The following is a 25,467-nucleotide window of genomic DNA, read 5'->3' as shown; positions in this document are numbered from 1 at the left end:
CTATGCATCCGCACGAAGCTTCTTGATACGCTGTTCTGCATCCGCATGATACTCTGCACGACACTCCCTGATACGTTGGTCAGCCTCTGCGCGACACTCCTTGATACGTTGTTCTGCCTCCGCACGAAACTTTTTGATCCGGTAATCTGCATCAGCACGACACTCTTTGATACGACACTCAAGCTGCTGGAAACACCGCTCTTGAGCCTCCTGAATTAGTGCGGTACGCTGTTCTTGAGCTACACAAAATTCCTCAATACACTGATCTATATACTCCTTGAAACGGTGTTCTGTAGCCTCACGAGACAAACGCATTTGCTCTAAGCTCGCAAACAACGTATGAATGTCGGAAGGACGAGGAGGAATCTCCGTTCTTAGATCAGTTACCGATCTTCCTTTACCATAAAGAGGAACCAATTTCTCTTCCCCAACAACGCATTTGCAAACGGGACATTCTTGAGGATGAGAACGATGATGTAACCACTTATAAAGACATGGCCAACAGAATAAATGACCACAAAGTGTGATCACTAGATCTTGAGCCAAATCGAAACAAATGTTACATTCAAAATCACAGCATTGTCATTGAAACGGTTCCCCGACGAACATGATGGATTCGGTGCAGTCGCTGATCTCATTGTTCCTTCCAAACTGCGTGAAACTCGTTGATACGCTGCTCTGCCTCCTATCGGCACTCCTTGATACGCTGCCCTGCAGCCGCACCATACTCTACACGACACTCCTTGATGCGCTGCTCGGTCTCTGCACGACACTCCTTGATGCGCTGCTCAGTCTCCACATGACACTCCACGCGAAACTCGTTGATACGCTGCTCTGCATCCGCACGAAGCTTCTTGATACGTTGTTCTGCATCCGCATGATACTCTGCGCGACACTCCCTGATACGTTGGTCAGCCTCTACGCGACACTCCTTGATACGTTGTTCTGCCTCCGCTTGAAACTTTTTGATCCGGTAATCTGCATCAGCACGACACACTTTGATACGACACTCAAGCTGCTGGAAACGCCGCTCTTGAGCCTCCTGAAGTAGTGCGATACGCTGCTCTTGAGCCATACAAAATTCCTTAATACACTGATCTATATACTCCTTGAAACGTTGTTCTATAGCCTCACGAGACAAACGCATTTGCTCTAAGCTTGCAAACAACGTATGAATGTCGGAAGGACGAGGAGGAATCTCCGTTCTTGGATCAATTACCGATCTTCCTTTACCATAAAGAGGAACCAATTTCTTCTCCCCAATAACGCCTTTGTAAACAGGACATTCTTGAGGATGAGAACGATGATGTAACCACTTATAAAGACATGGCCAACAGAATAAATGACCACAAAGTGTGATCACTGGATCCTGAGCCAAATCGAAACAAATATTACATTCAAAATCACAGGCATCGTCATTGAAACGGTTCTCCGACGAACATGGTGGATTCGGTGCAGTCGCTGATCTCATTGTTCCTCCCAAACCGCGCGAAACTCGTTGATACGCTGCTCTGCCTCCTCTCGGCACTCCTTGATATGCTGCTTTGCAGCCGCACCATACTCTACACGACACTCCTTGATGCGTTGCTCGGTCTCCGCACGACACTCCTAGATGCGCTGCTCAGTCTCCACGCGACACTCCGCACGAAACTCGTTGATACGCTGCTATGCATCCGCACGAAGCTTCTTGATACGCTGTTCTGCATCCGCATGATACTCTGCACGACACTCCCTGATACGTTGGTCAGCCTCTGCGCGACACTCCTTGATACGTTGTTCTGCCTCCGCACGAAACTTTTTGATCCGGTAATCTGCATCAGCACGACACTCTTTGATACGACACTCAAGCTGCTGGAAACACCGCTCTTGAGCCTCCTGAATTAGTGCGGTACGCTGTTCTTGAGCTACACAAAATTCCTCAATACACTGATCTATATACTCCTTGAAACGGTGTTCTGTAGCCTCACGAGACAAACGCATTTGCTCTAAGCTCGCAAACAACGTATGAATGTCGGAAGGACGAGGAGGAATCTCCATTCTTGGATCAGTTGCCGATCTTCCTTTACCATAAAGAGGAACCAATTTCTCTTCCCCAACAACGCCTTTGCAAACAGGACATTCTTGAGGATGAGAACGATGATGTAACCACTTATAAAGACATGGCCAACAGAATAAATGACCACAAAGTGTGATCACTGGATCCTGAGCCAAATCGAAACAAATGTTACATTCAAAATCACAGGCATCGTCATTGAAACGGTTCCCCGATGCTATCTTATTTTCGGGTTTCCAGTTGATTGAATAGGGGCAACTGTAATACCGCAAAATTTACCCTTCATTTTTCCTGGAAGCATGGGATTATGTTTTACACTTCATTAGCATCATATTAGGTCATACTCATTGCATACTGCATTAGTGACATGGAGATCAGGTTTTGATCAATCACTCATTAACAGAAGGAGCCCATACAAAGCAAGATTGAGAATTGGACTTCATTTTCTAAGTATACAAGTCTCAAGGGTCTTAGGGGGGTCCATGTATCTTATTATGGTCCTCAGTTCATCAGTGAAGGATTCAAAGCTATTAGAGTGTTCATCGGGATTTAATCAGAAATTAGGGTTTCATGGCTACCTGCAACAGGAAATGTTTGGTTGGAAGTAGAGGAGCTCATCCATGTCATGATTAGATAGGCATCTTGGCCTAGGAAGATTCACAATTATCTCAGAAAGATCCATTGGCAATCAGTGCAATCAGTTCCTGATCATTTTGCCCTAAAACTAGGGCTTGGTATAAAATCAATTTATTTCTGATTCTTTGGGTGAAACTCTTTTCCATGGCCCACCATATGTCCACAAGGGTCTACATACAAAAAAATCAGCTCTTTATTTGAGCTAGAAGTGCTTCAATTGATCAATGGAATCAAGAATCAGACAGTTTGGGAAAAGTCAATTGTGGGGCCAGAAAAGTCAACTCCTGACATTTTGAGAGTGGAATCTCAAAATCCATGCCTAGGGGATCCTACATGTGAAATTTGATCAAGTTTGGATCATGGATTCATCATTTAATCAGGAATTTGAAAAGTTACTTAATTTGGAAATGGTTGACTTTCCATTTAGAGCAAGTTTTCATGATCGTTGCACTCACTTTAAGCCCATTTTGCATCAAGATAAAAGCTCCATTTGAACATTTCTCCAACATGAAAGTTGTTCCCCTTGTTCCAAGCTTTCTAGAGATATAAAGTTTGCTCCATTTGTATTAGAATTGAGAACGTTATGCTTAGTCAAAGTGAGACATTGTTTTAGGACACTTAGAAAAATTTCTAAGTCCAAAATCTTCAAAATTTGTCAAGACTTCTTGGCCAGTTTTCTTGCATTTCAAGGCATTATTTGAAAATAATTTCTTCACAAAAATTGTACCTTTCCATGTCCTCTTTCACATCCTTTTAGAATCATCTCATTTGGATCCATGGTTTGAGAGATACATTCATTTAAAGTGGGCACCATGACTTGAATTTCTAGGCAGATTTTGGGTCTGGCTGGCCCGATCAGATTTTCTAAGCATGCTGCACAAACTAGTCACGTTTTTTTTACCTCTTTTGGCCATGAATTGGACATCCATTCACTTAAGTTTGGCCCAAAATAACAACATTTTACACCTCACTTCACACTTTTATTCTTATGGATAAATCACTTATTAAAAAGTCCATAAGAACACCTAATCCACCCTATTTAAGAAGCTGAAACCCTAACCCTAAAGGAGCATTGGAATTTCATGGCAAGGAGGAAAAGCTTCATCACATATCAGATTCCATTCCACTTCTATTTTCCATTAGGTAATCATCTCTTCTATAGCCATGTTTTGATATATCTACGCTTGCTCACCATGTTCATCACCATTAATCCTTCCACTTTCATATTTCTTTTTCTTATTTAAAATATTTTCTTCGTCCATAAAATTACCCAAAAATATTTTTCACTTTTCTTAATGTTTTATTTAATTTTATATAATTTTTAATTTCGTATTTTTTTTAATATTAATATTTTATTTTAATTATTTATTCTAAATGGTCCATTTTAACACACTTTTTTTATTTTTGATTTTATTTTTATGACTTAAAATTATTGTTAGCATTTGATTTTTGGGATGAAGGTTGATCACTGTCACATGGTCAACCTGACCTTTTCTTGGAATTTTATTTCACATTTTCAATTTATTTTGGATTTATTTTTGACCTAGTTTGGTTGGTGGAGTTTTAATTTGACTTCTGTTTTATTTTAATTAATTCACGTACCAATTTTCATTATTTTTAAAATATTTTTGGGTATGATGATGTCCTGACCCCACCTTATTTAGTTTAGTTTTTCATAATTTTCTTGATTAATTTACTATTTATTCTTGATTTATTTCTAACCTAGTCTTATTAATTGACTTTTGATTTGACCTATGTTTTGTTTTAATTAATTCACGTGCCAATTTTCATTATTTTTAAAATCTTTTTGGGGGATGATGATGTCCTGACCCCACCTTATTTAGTTTAATTTTTCATAATTTTCTTGATTAATTTGCTATATATTTGTTATTTTTTAAGTTGACTTGAATTTTCAGTTGACTTCTTTATGATCGATGTTTGACTTAGGGATTCTTATGGGAATTGAAGAGATATTTTGATCCTCCCTCGTTCATCTCATATGCCATGTATTATACGCCTTTTACCTTGATTTTATTTGGTCCTTACCTCATTTCCTGATTAAATTATTCAGTGGACCCTTCGTGTGCATATTTTCATCTGTTTGATTCATCTGTTATCTTTCATACTTGTTTCTCTCATTCATGCTTTCTATTGCTTGATTATTTAACATGTTCATACTCCCATGCATTGTTTAAATGCTCCATTATTTGATTCTTCAGTTTGATTATATATTGTTTATTTATCCGATCTGATTGATAATTGTTGCCTACTTGTATGATGTATGAGGCATATATTCTTATTGTTTGTTTGCCATGAACAATCCCCATTCATAACAAATGTAACCCTCTCCCATAAAGTGTATAATATTCATTTATTTATTTCTTTATTCACCTGTTAATACAAGAATTAAAACGAACATCCGATAACCATTTCAAAATAAGATCTAAAGCTCGATCCAACGTCGAGTAATCATTTTCAAAACTTAACAGAACCAGCACACATTCATCCATCCTCTTGTAAGTCGATTGCCTCAGGCATCGCCATCTATCTGTAAGTTGATTGCCTCCGGCATCGCCATCTACCCTTATATGTAATTCCTCTCCGCGCTCCATCCGTCGACTCTTGTTCCGTTTAGGTAGCACCCATTAGGTAGAACCCTTTGTATGATAACATAGGTAGAATTCCCTTATTCTTTGCATGCTAACATTAGGTAAATGTTCCCCTTTGTAAATCCTAACACATAGGTCCATATTGCATGACAACTCTAGAGCAGAGCTTCCCCACTTTTAGACCTTCCGTGCGTCTCCGATCTTGTGGCATGTCAGTCCGTTCTATTGCAAAGAGGTAACTGCCTAAGACTCGATTCAGCGAGCTGCGACACCTACTACTAGGACGTTGAACACACTGCCCACCCCCCTTTGACACAACTGGTGTCCTCTTTTGTAAGTCCATGTTCATATGGCAATCCTTAACCCCTAGTTAGCCGAACTACGTTTTGCTCGGATTCTCATTCCAGATGAGATACGTAGGCATAAGACGCGACGTCTTACCGAGCATACTTCTCTTTAACCCATAGGTATCCGAGCTACGAAGACTCTGATTCTCATACTCAGATGAGATACGTAGGAAGTGGATGCGACATCCTTGCGAGTCATTTTCTTTTAACCTTCCTTTTAGTAAATAGTACTTTAGATATACCTACACCCTTTAGACTAGAACAACACTTATGAAAAGGGCTCCCTAGGAGTACCTAGGATGTTTTGGGTGCTTAAAACCTTCCCATTGCATAACCAACCCCCTTACCCAGATCTCTGACATTTTTACTAGTTTTTGATTCGATAAAACTTTTAGGTTTTTGTTCGCTTTCTAACCATTCCTTTGGATAAATAGAAGTGCGGTGGCGTCTCGACTTGTGTGGTTTACCTTGGATTTCGTCAATATCTCTAATGGTAACGAATACCCCGCTACATGTGGCAGAGGAAAATCATCTTTCAGACTAGCCTTGTTCAAATCTCTATAATCAACACACATGCGAAAATTTCCATTCGTCTTAGAAACAAGCACAATATTGGCCACCCATTACGGATATTCAGAGGTTACAAGAAAACCAACATCGATTTACTTCTGCATTTCCTCTTTGATCTTTACTGCCATATCGGGATGAGTTCTCCTTAACTTCTACTTGACCGACGGGCATTCTAGCTTCAACGGCAATCTATGCTCCACAATCTAAGAATCCAACCCAGGCATGTCTTGATAGGACCAAGCAAACACATAAGAATACCCTCGAAGAACATCAATCAACCCCTTCTTAGCTTCTGGACACAATTGAGACCCAATCTTGACTTCCTTCACATCATCCTCGGAACCCAAGTTGACCAGTTCAATCTGCTCTTCAAACGGCTAGATGGCTTTTTCCTCGTGCTCAAGCAAGCAAGATAATTCATCAGATACTTCTTCATCATCAATCTCTTCCTCAGCTTTAAACACAGGGAAATCAAAGTTTGGAGAGGGAGTAGGATCATTATATTTAATGGCTTTGAGAACCAACATGTATAATGATTTGATATTTTGATTTTAGAGAAGTGGAGTGCGAATGAATATTATGTAGATGGAAAATTATTATTTATTTATGTTTTTTGTGATTACCATTTTCAGAAAAAGCAAAAAGTGAAAATAAAACATCATAGATGTGGATGAATAAAATTGTATTTTATTGATGATAATAGTAAAATGCCCAACAATGTTCACTTCTCCCTTAGGCATAGGAGAAGGATTTTTCTTAAAATAATAAAAAAATGAATTCCTTAGAATGGTGAATGACAACAGGAAGATCAACAACAATCTGTAGCGGGGTTTTCGTTACCTTTAGGTTTATTGACTAAACCAAAAGTCAACATACAATTCGAGTCGCCACCGCACTTTTATTTGTCCAAAGGAAAGGCTAAAAAGCGAACAAAAGCCAAGTAAGAAGTTTTTCAAATCAAAAACTAATAAAAATGTCAGAGATCTAGGTAAGGGGGTTGGTTATGAAATGGGAAGGTTTTACGCACCTAAAACATCCTTAGTACTCTAAGGGAACCTCTTTTTGAAAATGTGTGTTGTAGGTTGGTATTTGTGAAAAGATTTATGCAAAAGATTGGAGGGATGAGAAGAGAATGGATTATATTTACAAATTTTTTTGTTTGAATGGATGAACCCATTGCTTACGTACCATCACAAAGGAGGATCAAAACCTCGTAGTTCGGGGTAAAAATCTCAAAGATTGGTGAATTGATTTGATCAAAAGCCTTAAGGTCTTTTGTTATCAAAGGGAGAAAACTCAACCTAAACCAACAATCCACCATGTGAGGAAGGCTTCAACATGCTAGTGAGGGGTTAACCCTATAATAAGCATGGAAGGCTTATAATCCAACACTAAGGATGAGGTGAGATTTACATCAACCACTATGATAACTCAAACCTATGACTAATGTTTTTGAAAAGATTTTAACAAAGTGGCCATTGGAACCACAAAACAACTTGAAATGGGTTATATTTACAAGTTAAAGTTATTTATAAAATGAAGCCAAGGTTGGATTAAAGTTTATTTACAATGAGTATTTATGAAAAGAGTTTTGAAAATTCAAAGGCCTAAGGCCTAGGTTTCTAATTTGAAACAAAGTCAAAGTTTGAAAATGATTTTTGGCTTGGTTAGAGTGGGGAGAAGAGAGAAGGGCTATTCCTAAAGCATACAAAGATAAGAGGGGAAAGATAACCCTTGGAGTTCCTTTTCTTGGAGTCATAGAGATGACTCAAGATGCTCCTTTCCTTTGGATTTAGCACACAAACAAGCAATTAATAATTTGAATTCAAGCTCCTAGGATCTCCATTTGGCTTGTCTCTTAACTTGGCTACTCATGACAATGGTCCTCTTTTCACAATCTTAAGATGAGGTTCCTATCACACAAAAGCACACATCAAAAAGCTCATAACATAATAAAGGGAATGAATAAAGAATGAGTTTGAGGAGAAGTCCTTTGAGGTCAACTTTGAATTTTAGCATTCTAAAGGCATGACGCCTAGTTGCTCTTCAATACATTTTGCATTCTAAAGGCATGAGGCCTAGTTGCTATTAAACTCCTTTAAGCATGGGTAAATCCTAATTCTAAGTCCTTTCTCCTTTTTATTTTTGGGTTCACATCAAAACAAACACAAAACAACACAAAATAACAATATATTTATATACAATAATGGGCTCAAATGAGCAAAAGAAAAATTACATTAACATAAAATATATGCTCAAGTGAGAAAAGATGAAAATCAAGATGAATAATGAGCAAGAAATAAATGACATTGAAAGTAAATGACAAGAATTTAAAAGCTCAAATTAAAATTAGTAATTAATGGAGTTATGTTAGCTTGTCATAAGACAATGTAGCGCTATGTTAAGCAATCGTAAGTGGACTAATGTAGTGGTCACACCTATCTGAGGCTGGTCAATAAGGATATAGGCAAAGAACACAAGTTAGAGATCATGACTAGTAAGACAAGCTCCATAAACTTGCCATGCCAAACAAAAGGGGAAGGGCCTTGTATTGACTTTTGGTTATTTGCTTGACCAAAAAGCAACCTATCTTTGACACAAAATAATTCACTTGATCATGGATCAAGTTGAATTTGGTTTGGATCAAAGAAGATTAAACTTCCATTTGTCAAGACCAACCTTAAGACTTTAACTCATTGGTCATTGAGGGAAATAAAGGGATGAAGATGAAAGGGAGGGGGTAAGAAGTCAACAACCAATCCCAATTGATCAAGGGATAACTCATCCTTGATCAAATTCATTCATCTTTCTAGGTGATGATCCTTAAGGTCTTTCAAGCCCCAAGATTAAATGAATTTGATCAAAGTTGAATCAATTCAACCTCAATCAACACCAAACAGAAGAGAAATGAATATAACAAGTCAAGAAGTCAATGAATTTTTTTTGGTATTTTTTGCATTAAAAGAAAATTCAAATAAAAAATAAACAAACAAAGTTGAACCTCAAATTCAATTCAAAACAACTTCAATGAGTCCAATTAACTTCTCATAGTCAAACAAACTTTGACTAATTTTCTCACAAATTTTTGAATTCAGAAAGTAATTAAAATCAATTAAAAACAACCAAAAATAGCATAATATGAATTAAAATCTCAAATAATCTCAAAACAAACAAGAAATTGTTGAGACTATTTTTCATTGACTTATCATGATCCATAGATGCTATAAAAATATTTTTGTATTTTTTAAAAGTCAGAAAGTATTTTAAAATGAACTAAAATCATTAAAAACCAAGTAATTCATAAACAAATATCAAATGAAGTCACAAAAATAATTAAAAATCATAATATGAAACTAGATTTTTCAAGAAATTTTTTGGAGTTGGTCTCATATTTTTTTGACTTCAAATGAATTTTTAATGAATTATTGAAAATAAAATGAATTAATAGAAAATAAAAAGAAAAATGAAATAAGCGAAAAAGCCTGAGCCATTAGATCCACTTCATTAATTGACGTGACACTAATGCATGGTTTAGATCTGATGAAACACGCTGCACTTGAGTCAACCGCGCCACACAAAGAATTAAATGAAGTAATTGAAACGGATGCACACGATTAGATCGTGGAAGGGAGATCCAAGGGCCAGGAGCAAGCACACATGGTGGTGGTGGTGGAAACCGCCGTCTTCTCCGGCCAGACACACAAACTCCGGCCAAGTTTGCAGAGAAATGAAACTTAATGAAAATGAAAAACAAGGCCATGGAAATAAAGCTCTTGTGATGTAGATCATCACTGTACCAACGGATTTCTTTCAATCTTCCTATATTGAGAGAAAGATAAAGGAGAAAATCATGGTGTCCACACGGATTGTTCACGAAATGGCAAATTGAAAGCATCAACAGCTTGCCTCAAGTATGAGGACTTCAGAGAACCACAGAAACACAAGAATGCTACATTGAACTAGGAGTTTCAGATCCAAAAAGTTTGAGTTTATACCTTTGAATTGATGAACTTTTGGCCACGAATTCTCCAAGGTCTTTGCTCCTTCTTGGTCTATGAATGTAATGGAAATGATTGGCTAAGGAATCTGGCTTTAAAACTCAGCTAATGATACTGAATTTCAAGCTCAAAAATCTGGAAAAAAAAGTTAGTGATTCCTTTGGTGAGGGTTATGGTTTCAGTGCAGCAACATATGGGATCTCCAAAAGGTTGTGAAATGAAGCTCATGAGGTGTTTATTTATAGCTGAATGTGGTTGATCACACACTTTGCTCATGTGCATGGGATTTGAATTTTGGATTGCATGGGCCTTTGTGGACGTGTGGAAGGCCCATGGATGGCTGAAGCAACTTGCTGAGTTCAAATAGAAGGTATTTGGACGTGCACATGAAGTGGGAAATGCTTGCAATTCAAGTTATATCATAAAATATCAAAATGCACATAAATGAAAAGAGTTTCGAAACTCACAAATGGTAGACCCCAAGGACTATTGTGAGTAATGGTTAGAAAGCTCTTGAAATAAGGAACAAAAGTAATGTTGGGCAAAAAATCATTTGGCATGTGCAAATTGATCAAAACTGGCTGGGAAAATTCAAGTACAAAACATATTCCAATCACTTTGAAAAATTTCACCAAAAGTAAGCTTAATCAAACCCCTATGTCATTATGATACAAGCTTCAAATGAAAATATCTTAAATATCAAAGTTGTAGATCCTTTCAATATGGTCAATCTAGACTCAAAGTTTGCATCATTTGGATTTTCTATGACAAAGTTATGGGCCTTTGAAGTTGGGTACTTTTTCAAATTTAATGAATTAGGTCCAAGATGACCTATAATGTTTTGCATTATCACTTGTATTTATTTTAGGATTATTAAGTTTTATCCAACATAACATTTGAATTATACATCTCAAGAATTCCAATTCCTTTGGTCTCACCTCAAAATCATAAAAATTAAGGAAGTTATTCCCTTGGTAAGTTGACCCAAAATTAGGGTTTCAGTCAAAATGACCTATAATGTTTTGAAATGAATGATGACCTTCAAAGATTCAAATGGATTTTTTATGAACATGAAAGTTGTTCATATAGTTCTTAGGAACATATTTTATCTTGGGGTCATCTTCATTTGTCAAATACATCAAAAGTTATATCTCATTGATCCTCAGCTTAGTCAAATGACTTAACTGGTCAAATTTTCAAGGCCAAACTTCCAATCTTGATGAATATATGATTGAGGGGCCTCAAATAGGCTCATATATGCATAAAATGATAAATTAAAGAACTTCCCTTAATTAAATTTGATCAGAGGTTGAGATTGCTTCATGGGCAAGGCACAGTCAAAGCATAGTGAAATTAGGGTTTCCTTGGGAAGCAATCTTCAAGCCCTTTGGGTTATCTTGATAAATTTGGAAAATTGAGATACTTGGAAGACATATATGATGATTAGGAACTTTGTGGACCATTTTCATGCTTTTTCTCATCTTCATCTAGCCATTTCATTGGGCTTATGAGCTTCCTAGGAGCATTGTGGAGCACATGATCACTTGAGATTCAAAACAAAAAGAGTTAGTGACATATTTTTGTGATTTTGGTTAGTAATCAAATAAGAAATGCAATTATATACTATACAAGCATGCTTGGTGTCGCAACCTGAAAAATGGAATGCGAAAAAAAACAACCGGCGAAGAAAGACAGGAGAGTCGCCACCGTGTGTTATTTATCCCAAAGGAGGGAAAGGAAACGCTCGAAGTAAACCTGGGAAAAGGAAAGGACAAGACAGGGTCTCGCAACCAAATCTTGGGTTGGGGAGTCGATTATGCGAAGGGAAGGTATTAGCACCCCTACGCATCTGTAGTACTCTACGGGATCCACTTTTGTAGTTCTTGTCTAAAGGGTGTGGGTTTATCTAATATGTTATTTACTAAAAAAAAGGGGTCAAAAGAAAATGACTCGCACGGATGTCGCATCCACTGCATACGTATCTCATCTGAATATGAGAATAAGAGTCTTCGTAGCTCGGCTACCTAGGGGTTAAGGGTAATTGTGCTCGCTAAGACATCGCGTCTTATGCCTACGTATCTCATTTGGAATGAGAATCAGAGCAAGCCGTAGTTCGGCTAACTACGGGGTTATGGATTGGGTTTTGGACGAACGACGTTACTACGCAATCTACCGGATGCTCGACCTTTGGAGACTTACTCGCCTGTAGTAGAAGGAGTTAACGTATTCTTAGGAGAAGAAAAATCAATGAATTTGTTTGCGTTTTAGGAACGCTCAAGCAAAAGGGAAATCCTAGATGAAGGAACCTGCATAAAGTAAACACACAAAACATTGCCTGCTATCGAGGTCTTCCAGCTAAGAAAGCGGTAAAAATACGGGAAAATGTAAAAGTACCACACGGATAAAGATCCGAAGTAACAGTAATTAACGGAACAAGGAAACCCTGAGATCCTCCCAAGCTAACACCATCAAAGAATGTGAGTCAGTAAAGGTAATCGGAATGAAACCTCCAGGTGGTATCCCACAAATAAAGTGGAACACCAGGCAAACCATCTCTGCAAGAGTCATATGAGCCCTCACAAAACAAAACTCAACAAACAGGTTAGATAAACAAAATAGGGTAACCAAGAGTTTCCCCCAAATCAAAATGTAACCACATGAATCATGCCATTAAAATTCACAAAAAGCTCACAAAAAGCAACCAAGGGTAGGAGGCCTAAAACTCTTGTCAAACACATGCATCAAAAGGGTATCAAATTCACCCATAATACCTCATACATTTAGAGCATTCAAATTAAAGGCATAAAGATGATGGATATAGGGCAAACCTGATTGGAGAGATCGGTTGAAATCAAATGGCACAGCTGAATTTGCAAACCAATGTTAGGGTTTGCTTGAGCTGAAAGTGTGTGAGTCAGAATGAACCTTTCAGAGTTGCCTGGAGGTTGCTGCAGATTAATTCTCACTCTCTCTGTCTAGGTTTCTCTTCAGGTTTTGTCCAGGGTTTTGTTCCAAGGAAACCTCAGAGTGTTTTTCTTCTCTTCCTTTTTCTGTCTGTTCTCCCTCTTTTATAACCTGATTTTCATGGCTTTGTGGGCTCAAATGAGAGAGGTCCAAGTCCAAGATTTTTCTATTATATTTTATTTATTTATTTATTTAATTAATTAGTTAATTAATTTTTTTTTTCGTTTTTCGTTTTTTTTTGCATAACACGTGGGCTTCGCCTAGCGAGCATGATAGCTCATGAACAAACCTTTGCTCCTTCAAGATTAATGTTTTGACTGACGAATAGACCCCTGTTGGAAGTAACTCAAGTCTTTCCCTTGTGTTGACTGATCATCTAAATAGAAACCACTAAGTGTCCTGGATGATGTTCAAGCTTCTTGGAGCTAATCCCGATTGACATGATGAAATGCAATGTATCAAATGTTAAATGACCTAAAAATGAATGCGTGAATAAGGAGGGCAAATTTTGGGGTGTTACAGCTGCTCCTATTCAGTCATCAGCTAACCCGAGCAGGATGAAAGTGAACAACTTATAAGACAAACAGGGTGAGCTGTGATTGAATACCAAAGACAGACCGAAAATTTGCGCTCCGAGAACACCACAAAAATGCTGAAATACACCGCGCTGTTTATTTCTCTTCCGATCCTCTAGCTGAATCTGAATCAGTCTTCTGACTTAATCTGGAGTTTCGATCCTCAGGCTGAATCTATACTCAATTTAGTCCTCTGGTTGGATGTTAATTTTGATCCTCGGGCTGGATACGGTTTCAATCTTCTGGCTAGATCTTCTTCGATCTTCTGGCTAGATCTTCTTCGATCTTCTGGCTAGATCTCCTTCGATCTTCTGGCTAGATCTTCTTCGATCTTCTGGCTAGATCTCCTTTGTTTCGATTCTCTGGCTGAATCTATTTTCTTTGATTCTCTGGCTGAATCTACTTCGATCTTCTGGCTAGATCTTCTTCGATCTTCTGGCTAGATCTCCTTTGTTTCGATTCTCTGGCTGAATCTATTTCCGGTCTTCGGGCTAGACCTGACTTCGATCTTCTGGCTAGATCTCCTTTGTTTCGATTCTCTGGCTGAATCTATTTTCTTTGATTCTCTGGCTGAATCTACTTTGATCTTCTGGCTAGATCTGAATTGTTTCGATTCTCTGGCTGAATCTATTTTCGGTCTTCGGGCTAGACCTGACTTCGATCTTCTGGCTAGATCTTCTTCGATCTTCTGGCTAGATCTGAATTGTTTCGATTCTCTGGCTGAATCTATTTCGATCTTCTGGCTAGATATGAATTGTTCTGATTCTCTGGCTGAATCTATTTTCTTTGATCTTCTGGCTAGATCTGAATTGTTTCGATTCTCTGGCCGAATCTATTTCGATCTTCTGGCTAGATCTGAATTGTTTCGATTCTCTGGCTGAATCTATTTTCTTTGATTCTCTGGCTGAATCTATCTATTTTTCGGTCTTCGGGCTAGACCTGACTTTGATCTTCTGGCTAGATCTGGATTGTTTTGATGATAAATTCCCATCATCAGGATCTCGCATCTGGGGCATGCGCTGGTTGACCCTCTTTTGAAATCTACAATCTTCATGTTAGATATGCAGCTTCGAGAATATCCCACTTTTGGGCTTCGTACATATTCTTCAGGCTAGAACATGTTATAACGACTCTTCGATTAGACTTTGTTTTTTTAATGCGATCCGCGGGCTGGATCCTCTTGTAGGTTGATTTTGTGTTGAGCTGTCAATCTATTCCTCCAGCTGGCTTGCTGGGGAAATAACGCTCTTAGTCGACTCTCTGGCTGAATCTTCGAAATGACCCTCAGGCTGGATCTCTGGAAAATGATTCTCCGGCTGAATCTTCGAAATGACCCTCAGGCTGGATCTCTGGAACAACGATTCTCAGGCTGAATCTTCAAAAATGACCCTCAGGTTGGATCACTGGAAAACGATTCTCAGGCTGAATCTTCAAAATGACCCTCAGGCTGGATCAATCACACTTGATCCTCTGGCTGGATCTCATGACTCTGGTTATAAAGCAATTCTTCAGTCTGCTTTGGAGGACCTGTTTATCAGCTTATGTGTATGCTTGATATGATATGAATGCAAATGCAAATGTTATGCATGGTGCAAAAGAAAAAAGAAATCTGCTTGGGGAAGCAACTCTGGCGGAGAGCGGATCGCTGTATCAATCCTTGAATGCTCTATGGGGAACGATCCGTCTGCCGGGACGGGGGAGCCACCGAAAATAAATCGGCCTTTTTTGAAAAGTTGACCTTGCTAGGGAAGTATCAACTATGGAAACTTTGCTTGGCGAGGCTCTGCGAGGAGAGTTTGTGAGGAAAGCACTTCCTGGGGAAATGTCGTAGGAATCGACCTTTGCTGGGGATGTGAACTTGCTAATCGTCCTCAGGCTGGGGATTAAAACAAATCTGTTAAAAAATAATCTGCTGGGGATGAGATGAACACCGGGAACACCACCCTCTTATCTGTTGGGTATGCGACTACTCCGCTGTTTCTGGGAAGATACAGTCTGGCACTGTCGACTCCACTGGAGATATACAGTCTGGATACTGTCAACTTACTGGGGATATACAGTCTAGATACTGTCAACTCTACTGGGGAACCTGCTCTGCAGAGGAGAGGCTTTGTCAACCGCTTAGGGGTGAGGATTCATGACCTGGCATCCGGTTCCTGTGACCTGTAACCAAAAAATACACGTATGCCCCGAGGAATTACTCGGTTTGAATTCACCGTCCGGGATTAAGCACATTCAAAGCAATTTTGACTGTTTTCCTGCGCAAGTCATCTGCAAAAGCCACCATTACATTCAGATGCAATATGTTTCCTCAAGAATTTATACATCTTTTGCAAACAAACTGATAAATGAAAAGTAAATAGGTTTTTTAACTGAATTATTCGACTTTTGTTGGTTGAAAAATTTGTGCCAGGAATAGGCGAGTACATCAGGAAGCTGATCCCTGGAAAGAGGCGATCGTTATAAATTGAACAAGAGAAACTATCCTAATGGCAATGTGGAAACGGGGTCCCACCGAGTTTCGACTCTGCTATGGCTCGTATGTCCTCAAGACGCTCTGCTCATCTTGCTTTCTGAAGTGGATGATTAGTCGATCTTTTACCTTCGAAGATTGCCGGATTGAATGAAACGGTGATATAACACGGATGAACTCAGATCGCAGTTATTCGCTTATTCCCTAACTTTTGCGTGGACCGCCCTTTTGGGTTTTCAATCCACCGGGATACCCTTTTTTGCCTGAGCCGCCCTTTCGGGTTTTCGACTCACCGAGTGTAAATTTTCTTTTGATTTTTATATCCCTAATTTTTGCCCGAACCTCTTCATTCTTTTTTTTTGGTTCGTCGGGATACCCCTTTTTTGCCTGGACTATTCTTTTTACTGTCCAGCGGGTCTATTTTATGTGAAGTATTTTTTAACTACGTCTGAGTTGACAGGGGACGGGAAGTCTTCGCCATCCATGGTTGTTAGCATCAAAGCTCCGCCAGAGAAAACCCTTTTAACCACGTATGGACCCTCATAGTTCGGTGTCCATTTTCCCCTGTGATCTGTGTTGGGAGGAAGAATTCTTTTGAGTACCAATTCACTTACTCGATACTCCTGAGGGCGAACTTTCTGATCAAATTCTCTCTTCATCCGTCTCTGATATAGTTGGCCATGGCATATAGCTGCCAGTCTCTTTTCCTCAACTAGGCTCAGCTGATTGTATCGAGAACGGACCCATTCTGCTTTGTCCGGCTTCATTGTTGGTGTAGGGAAAAGTCATTCTGGCACAAAATGACATATGAACCCCCTCCGATGTGATCAACACTGCACCAACTCCGCGACCATTGACGTTGACCGCCCCATCAAACATCATAGTCCATTTGGATTCAGGGTCAGGCCCCTCCTTCGGGAGTGGTTCCTCACAATCTTTCGATTTGAGAAACATGATGTCCTCATCAGGAAAGTCGAACCTTATAGGTTGGTAATTATCAATCGGTTGCGCGGCAAGATAGTCTGACAAGACACTTCCTTTGATGGCTTTTTGTGAAGTGTATTGGATGTCATACTCTGTCAGCATCATTTGCCACCTAGCAACCCTGCTGGCTTTTCAAAAATATACTTGACTTGATCCATCTTTGATATCAATAGAGTCGTGTGAGTCAACATATACTGTCTTAGTCGGCGAGCAGCCCATGCCAAAGCGCGACAAGTTTTCTCGAGCAGTGAGTATCTTTGTTCACAGTCGGTAAACTTTTTGCTAAGGTAGTATATTGCATGCTCTTTTCGACCTGACTCGTCATGCTGACCGAGCACACAACCCATTGACCTTTCTAACACAGTCAAGTACATGATCAACGGTCTTTTCCTCTCGGCCTGTAGACTGGCCCCGATCTTGATCTCTTTCTTGTCGTCTTCGGTACCAATGTTGACGGTCTCAATCACTTCCTGATAAGGTGTGACAGCTCGGTCCTCCTGTTTCAACAACCTGGCTAACTCCTCAGGCAATTCACAATCTTCCTCAACCCCTTCTTCGGCTTGATAGATAGGATTGTTAAAGTCATACTTGGCTATAGCAGTGTCGTTAGCAGTGAGATCCGGGTGATCAGTTTTACAAGGTGTTTTTTGGAAAGAAAAACGAAAAAGAAACATGAAAAAGAAACATTGTCGTTTTTGTAAAAGTAAAAATAATTGAAAGAAAGAGAACACAAAATTGTTTGCAAAAGCTGTCCTTTACTGATGATGAAAATAATTGCGAAATGTAACTAAATAGATGGCCCTACAGATGAGTCATTACACCTTGGTCAAAGTGTAAGACTTTGTTATGCATGTGATAAAAGGAAAACAATAAAAATTACTCCTTCAGTAGAGTAAACCAGACGACTTTTTCAGACGACCAATTGTCGAGCTTTTCTCTTGGGACACACGGGCGAATCTAGCTATCTAAGTCACAGTCGCTGTCAGCCTTGTTTTCATCTGCAGCATTGACGGTGTGGGGAGAAACCAAACCCCCGCTGGAGAAAGTACCGACTTCATTCTTCTGAGACCCCGGAGTATACCCCAATCCAAACTTGTATTCTTTTATGATTGGCTCCAAAAATTTGCCCCAGCCTTGGGCATTACCAGCCTTAACCACTTCAACAGCTTGCTTGTATGAAGAGATAGAAGTCCCGACCTTCTCAGACTCAGGTGAAAAGACAGTTTCGGGCGCGACCTCACTGATGTTTATGGCTTCGAAGCCCTGACACAACATCTCATGCATCTCGCCATCCATCTCCACATATTTAAATGTAGACAGGTGGCTAACAAAAATATCCTCTTCACCACAGACGGTGACGATCTGACCTTCTAGTCCATATTTGAGCTTCTGGTGGAGAGTAGAAGTAATAGCACCGGCAGCATGAATCCAGGGTCGACCTAGCAGACAACTATAGGCAGGCTGGATATCCATCACATAAAAGGTACTCTTAAATACCTGCGGTCCAATCTTAACTGGCAACTCAACTTCGCCACAAATAGCTCGCTTAGAGCCATCAAAAGCCCTTACAACTAAATTACTCGGCCTCAGGGTGGCGTCATCGCAATCCAACTTCGTTAAGGCTTTCTTTGGGAGAACATTCAGAGAAGAACTTGTATCAACCAAAACATGGGAAAGCACCGTCCCATTGCATTCCATTGTGATATGCAAGGCTTTGTTGTGATTCCTGCCCTCAGATGTTAGGTCATAATCGGTGAAACCTAGCGCATGGCTAGTGTGTACATTCGAAACTACCGACTCCAGCTGGTCAATAGTTATCTCTGGGGGAACATAAGCCATATTCAGTACTTTCAACAAGGCTGCTCTGTGTGCCTCAGAGCATATCAATAGTGAGAGAATGGAGATCTTTGAGGGTGTCTGATTTAGCTGGTCGACTACCCTGTAGTCACTTTTCTTGATAATCCTCATAAACTCATCCACTTCCTTCTCGAATGCGGTCTTAGGAGGAGCTTCCTCGGTAGTAACCTCTTCGGTGGATACCTGTTTTCCTTTAGCCTTGGCAGCTGCCTCAGCTTCAACATTCGTGCGCAATGTTGATGGTGCAAATAGGCTTCCATTGCGAGTGAAGCCACCAATTCCTCTAACATTGTCTACAGCGGAGCAACCAATGTCAATGTCTTCTTCGTTAACTTTCTGCCCCTGACAGTAGATATCAGCCCCATAGTGCCACGGGATAGCACTGTCTTTCTCATACGGAACAGGTCCTGGTACCGTGATGGTGACCAGACCAATCAAAGTCGGTTGAGGGTTGTCAGAGTAAATTGGTGCTGAACTTTCTGGGAAATATATTATTGTCGAAGCGGGTCTCTCAGGAACATATATTTCTTCAGGAGTGAAATAAAACGTTACTGTCGACACATCATTCTTTACTGGACGAGTCTGATCGAACTGAAGACAACCTTCATCTATCAGTTGCTGAATACCCCTTCTCAAACTATCACATCCGTTCTCGGCGTCTTGACAATTTCTGCACTCTTCCCCACAGCCCGGGAAAATCTGTCCTTTCAAGAGTCGGTCTTTGACCATCGATAGCGAAGTCTTCACTTTAGTCACTGTGGCCACTTGATCTTGATAATAATTAGGGCGTCCTCTGCCCCTGCCTCTGCCGGCATATGCAACGCTCGTCTCACCTTCTCTTCTTCGCTGACCATTACCAGCAAACGGTTTCTTGGGAACTGATGAGTTGGAAGCACTGTTGTCTTGAATTCGGCCCATCTTCAACAGACTCTCGATCCTTTCTCCAGCAATCATTATCTCTGCAAAGCTGATTGACGGGCAAGCAGCCAATCTCTCGATATAATTGCCTTGAAGAGTGTTCATGAACATGTCCGCCATCTCCCTTTCAGACATAGGGGGTTGGACAGATGCAGCAATTTGTCTCCAACGCTGAGCATATTCTCTAAAGGTTTCCTTGGCAGTCTGAGACATTCCTTGCAACAAGGTCCGATTTGGAGCCATGTCCAAGTTGTATTGATATTTCTTGACAAAAGCCTCTGCCAAGTCTTTCCAGCTCTTGATGGTAGTACGAGACAAATGAGAATACCATTCACGAGAAGCTCCAGTTAAACTGTCTTCAAAATAGTACATCCACAACGTTTCATCTTCAGTGTGAGCTCCCAACCTTCCCAGATAAGATTGGAGATGAGTGCGTGGGCAAGAAGCCCCGTTGTATTTCTCAAAAGTAGGGGGTTTGAACTTGTGAGGGATCCTTACTCCTTGAACCAGACCAAGATTGGTGACATCAAAACCTAAGGAATTTTGAGACTCCAAAGATTTGAGCTTCTCAGCAAGCTCATCCATACGGCGAGTGGTCTCGAGGGCCTCGTCGTGCAAAGAAAATTGATCATACTGACAATCTTCAGTAACGGGGCTCCCGTTAATCCAAATCCCTTGATTCACATTGTACCTTCCGCCAATAGCATTCCCAACATTTCCCGTGTTGCCAACATTACCCGGGTTTCCATCAACATTTGTGTTACCCACGTTTCCAGTGTTCACAGGGTTATCCGCGTTCCCAGGGTTACCAGGGTTCCCCTCAGCACTTGGTATTTCCACCTCTGGATCGGGCCTCGGTAGCTCAACCAATTCCTTCAGCTTCGCCTGGCCTTCTGCCATACCAGTCATCAATGTCATGAACTGATCCATCCTTTCACGCATATCAGCCAGTTCTTTCTGTATCTGGTCCATTGCTAGTCGTGGACGGTTTTCCTTTGTCGGGTACCTGTGAACTCGCTTGGGACCAATAACTGCCCGCAACAGGGAACAAACATTAGACACTGCGGTGACACATGCAAAACAAACAAGGGTTAGTATGTATGGTATGCGATGCGATGCACTGCTTATTCGATTTTAAGGCCCCCCTTAAAAAGGGAATACCCTGCAAATGAATAAGCATGAGATGTTGGATGCAAATATGCAGATGATGTTATGCAATGCAATGGCATGTCAATCAGAATTGCTGGATCCGCTTGAACAACTGTCAGGTTGCACTTCCTGGAGAGAAATTAAGAGGATCAAGCAAAGCACACCAAACAAAGGTCATGGAATGGATCATGTTATCCTTAATATCAACCATCCATTTTTGGTGGATTATGGTTTACACCTTATCAACACCCAAGTTTCATTGATATTAAGCATACCTGAACGGATCAACCATGAATCAAGGGTTTGTTGCAAGTCACGAGCATGGAGTTTAGGTTAAGAACCACCCAAAGGGAGTGTACTAAGGTTTAAATCTGCCAAACATGTTCTACAAAAGGTTCCCATAGTCATAATCCCATCTTTCGGATATTATCGGAGGAACGACTACTCGTATTCCAAAAATATTCTCAAGAGAGACTCTTATGAGTGTAGTATCGCGTAACAATCATATCAAATCTTACACTTGAACGACTTTCGCACTACGTCCTACGAATAGGCCAAGATGGGTTTGGTAAACTAAGGTCCTTGGCTTCTAAGGTCTATATTGGAAAAAGTAATGTTTAACCACAACTTACTTGTGTGACATTATTGATCCCAGCATGACCTCCACCAAGTGAATGGGCTTGCAAGTCAACTTGCTAAGGAATAACTCCACACAAGTCAACAAGACTATGCCATTCTCCTATCCTAAGTGCACTCGAGTTCGGGTATAGAACTCATCTCACAAACAGAACCAGCAGATACGGCAGTCATATGTACACAATGCAATAAAGCAGGTAAATGCTGAAAGATAAATAACTGTACAAAAGAATAAATACCCAATAAACAAACAACCTACAAAAGCTAGGAGGGACTCGCTTAGGGAAATCGGGTCCCCAGCAGAGTCGCCAGCTGTCGCAACCTGAAAAATGGAATGCGAAAAAAAACAACCGGCGAAGAAAGACAGGAGAGTCGCCACCGTGCGTTATTTATCCCAAAGGAGGGAAAGGAAACGCTCGAAGTAAACCTGGAAAAGGGAAAGGACAAGACAGGGTCTCGCAACCAAATCTTGGGTTCGGGAGTCGATTATGTGAAGGGAAGGTATTAGCACCCCTACGCATCCGTAGTACTCTACGGGATCCACTTTTGTAGTTCTTGTCTAAAGGGTGTGGGTTTATCTAATGTGTTATTTACTAAAAAAAAGGGGTCAAAAGAAAATGACTCGCACGGATGTCGCATCCACTGCATACGTATCTCATTTGAATATGAGAATTAGAGTCTTCGTAGCTCAGCTACCTAGGGGTTAAGGGTAATTGTGCTCGCTAAGACATCGCGTCTTATGCCTACGTATCTCATCTGGAATGAGAATCAGAGCAAGCCGTAGTTCGGCTAACTACGGGGTTATGGATTGGGTTTTGGACGAACGACGTTACTATGCAATCTACCGGATGCTCGACCTTTGGAGACTTACTCGCCTGTAGTAGAAGGAGTTAACGTGTTCTTAGGAGAAGAAAAATCAATGAATTTGTTTGCGTTTTAGGAACACTCAAGCAAAAGGGAAATCCTAGACGAAGGAACCTGCATAAAGTAAACACACAAAACATTGCCTGCTATCGAGGTCTTCCATCTAAGAAAGCGGTAAAAATACGAGAAAATGTAAAAGTACCACACGGATAAAGATCCGAAGTAATAGTAATTAACGGAACAAGGAAACCCTGAGATCCTCCCAAGCTAACACCATCAAAGAAAGTGAGTCAGTACAGGTAATCGGAATGAAACCTTCAGGTGGTATCCCACAAATAAAGTGGAACACCAGGCAAACCATCTCTGCAAGAGTCATATGAGCCCTCACAAAACAAAACTCAACAAACAGGTTAGAGAAACAAAATAGGGTAACCAAGAGTTGCCCCCAAATCAAAATGTAACCACATGAATCATGCCATTAAAATTCACAAAAAGCTCACAAAAAGCAACCAAGGGTAGGAGGCCTAAACCTCTTGTCAAACACATGCATCAAAAGGGTATCAAATTCACCCATAATACCTCATACATTTAGAGCATTCAAATTAAAGGCATAAAGATGATGGATATAGGGCAAACCTGATTGGAGAGATCGGTTGAAATCAAATGGCACGGCTGGATTTGCAAACCAATGTTAGGGTTTGCTTGAGCTGAAAGTGTGTGAGTCAGAATGAACCTTTCAGAGTTGCCTGGAGGTTGCTGCAGATTAATTCTCACTCTCTCTGTCTAGGTTTCTCTTCAGGTTTTGTCCAGGGTTTTGTTCCAAGGAAACCTCAGAGTGTTTTTCTTCTCTTCCTTTTTCTGTCTGTTCTCCCTCTTTTATAACCTGATTTTCATGGCTTTGTGGGCTCAAATGAGAGAGGTCCAAGTCCAAGATTTTTCTATTATATTTTATTTATTTATTTATTTATTTATTTATTTATTTATTTAATTAATTTATCTTTATTTATTTTTTTCGTTTTTCATTTTTTTTTGTTTTTTTTTTGTTTGCATAACACGTGGGCTTCGCCTAGCGAGCATGACAGCTCATGAACAAACCTTTGCTCCTTCAAGATTAACGTTTTGACTGACGAATAGACCCCTGTTGGAAGTAACTCAAGTCTTTCCCTTGTGTTGACTGATCATCTAAATAGAAACCACAAAGTGTCCTGGATGATGTTCAAGCTTCTTGGAGCTAATCCCGATTTACATGATGAAATGCAATGTATCAAATGTTAAATGACCTAAAAATGAATGCGTGAATAAGGAGGGAAAATTTTGGGGTGTTACACTTGGTGATCTCAAAACACTCAAACAAGTCTCAACCCTAGGGTTAAGGAGCCAAACATGCTATGATCCTTGAGGCAATGCACTTGTGCAATAACATGATGCCATGAGGGATCTTAGGGTCAAAATTAGGGTCTTACACAATCCAATTGTTGCAAGTCTGGCCATGCGTCACAAAGTTGGCGCAAGTTTCGTCTTCATTACCACTGTCTTCAATAATGGAAGCTGAGTGTTGATCATTCCCATGAATGAACCCTCCACTACAAAAAAATGGTTGCATAACTTTAACTTTGGCGTTGAACGACCCTAGTTGAAATCCCAATCCGACTCTGTTCTTGTTTTCGGTGATCTCCACAACACGACCCCACTTGTCAATGCTGCCAGTTTGAATAGCCTCTTGCGCATCTTTCAAAGAAGACATGGGTGCCCCCATTTTCTCTATTTCATCAACAACAGATAAGGCTTGGAACGGCGTTCCAACCTCCTCCTCAGCATCAACGTACGTGAAAGGTGACAAATGGCTTACCAACAATGCCTTCTCTCCACCAACAACGACAAGCTTTCCATTCTTCACAAATTTTAGCTTTTGGTGAAGAGTAGATGTCATTGCTCCAGCTTCATGAATCCATGGTCTTCCTAAAAAGCAACTGTAGGCCGGGTGGATATCCATTACCTGGAAAGTAATTTGGAAATCACTCAGACCTATCTTCACTAGAAGGTCCACTTCACCAATGACAGTTTTACGAGAACCGTCGAACGCTTTGACAACCATGCCGCTATACCTCATTGGGGCGCCTTGATAAGAGAGTCTTGACAAAGTTGATTTTGGAAACACATTCAAAGATGACCCAGTGTCAACCAACACGTTGGACAGAGCGTCCTCATTGCAATTCATAGAAATGTGAAGCGCCAAATTATGATTTTTGCCTTCCTCAGAAAGCTCTTCATCACAAAAACTCAGATTATTACAAGAAGTAATGTTGGCAACTATGTGGTCAAACTGATCCACAGTCACATCATGCTCAACATAAGCCTGTTCTAGCACTTTCTGCAATGCCTCCCTATGTGCTTCAAAATTCATCAGCAATGACAACACTTAGATCTTCGACGGAGTCTGGAGCAGCTGCTCCACAACATTGAATTCACTCCTCTTGATCAACTTTAACACCTCATCATCATAATTAGCCTGCAACTTGCTAGACATACCATATTGACATGTTGGAGCACTAACCAGATTCATGACTAGAATCTCTTCCTTCTTACTTGCTACAACATCTTCTAATTCTTTTGGAAATACTGGACCGAACACACGACCGCTACGGGTCACCTTTGCTATATCTGCAATGTTCACCACTAAGTTGCAACTGGAAGAGGAACCTTTTGACCGTTTCAATCATGGTGGCATTGTATTGATATGGCACAATTTTATCGGATGCATACGGGATAGATACCGCTAACCGTATGACCAACGACGATACTGATCTATTGACACTATTGTTGTTGCTACTATC

At 40.2% G+C, this 25,467-nt stretch overlaps 1 protein-coding gene across 1 annotated transcript; it reads right to left on the bottom strand.

The window, feature by feature from the left end:
* Nucleotides 1–24,377, bottom strand: LOC127123684 (uncharacterized). The gene is made up of 3 exons (XM_051053886.1): nt 24,161–24,377; nt 734–1,287; nt 1–210 (listed from the first exon to the last, which is right to left on the bottom strand). Exons 1-3 carry the CDS (start codon nt 24,375–24,377, stop codon nt 1–3), a joined length of 981 nt encoding a protein of 326 aa, XP_050909843.1.
* Between the last annotated feature and the right edge of the window lie 1,090 nt (nt 24,378–25,467).

This window comes from Lathyrus oleraceus, chromosome 2, assembly GCF_024323335.1.
Source record: "Lathyrus oleraceus cultivar Zhongwan6 chromosome 2, CAAS_Psat_ZW6_1.0, whole genome shotgun sequence".
NCBI classification, from domain to species: Eukaryota; Viridiplantae; Streptophyta; class Magnoliopsida; order Fabales; family Fabaceae; genus Lathyrus; species Lathyrus oleraceus.
The sequence above is the reverse complement of the archived record's forward strand: the minus strand, read 5'-3'. Positions and strand labels throughout refer to the sequence as shown.

Bases quoted from the DNA above. Each gene is read 5' to 3' on its own strand.
- LOC127123684 (XM_051053886.1), bottom strand. From the start codon at position 24,377: ATGTCTTCTTTGAAAGATGCGCAAGAGGCTATTCAAACTGGCAGCATT. The intron at 1,288-24,160 runs GTAATGAAGACG...CTCATCCTCAAG, and splicing joins TTCCATTATTGAAGACAGTG to AATGTCCTGTTTACAAAGGC. The intron at 211-733 runs GTAGAGTATGGT...GCACTAATTCAG, and splicing joins AGCGCATCAAGGAGTGTCGT to GAGGCTCAAGAGCGGTGTTT.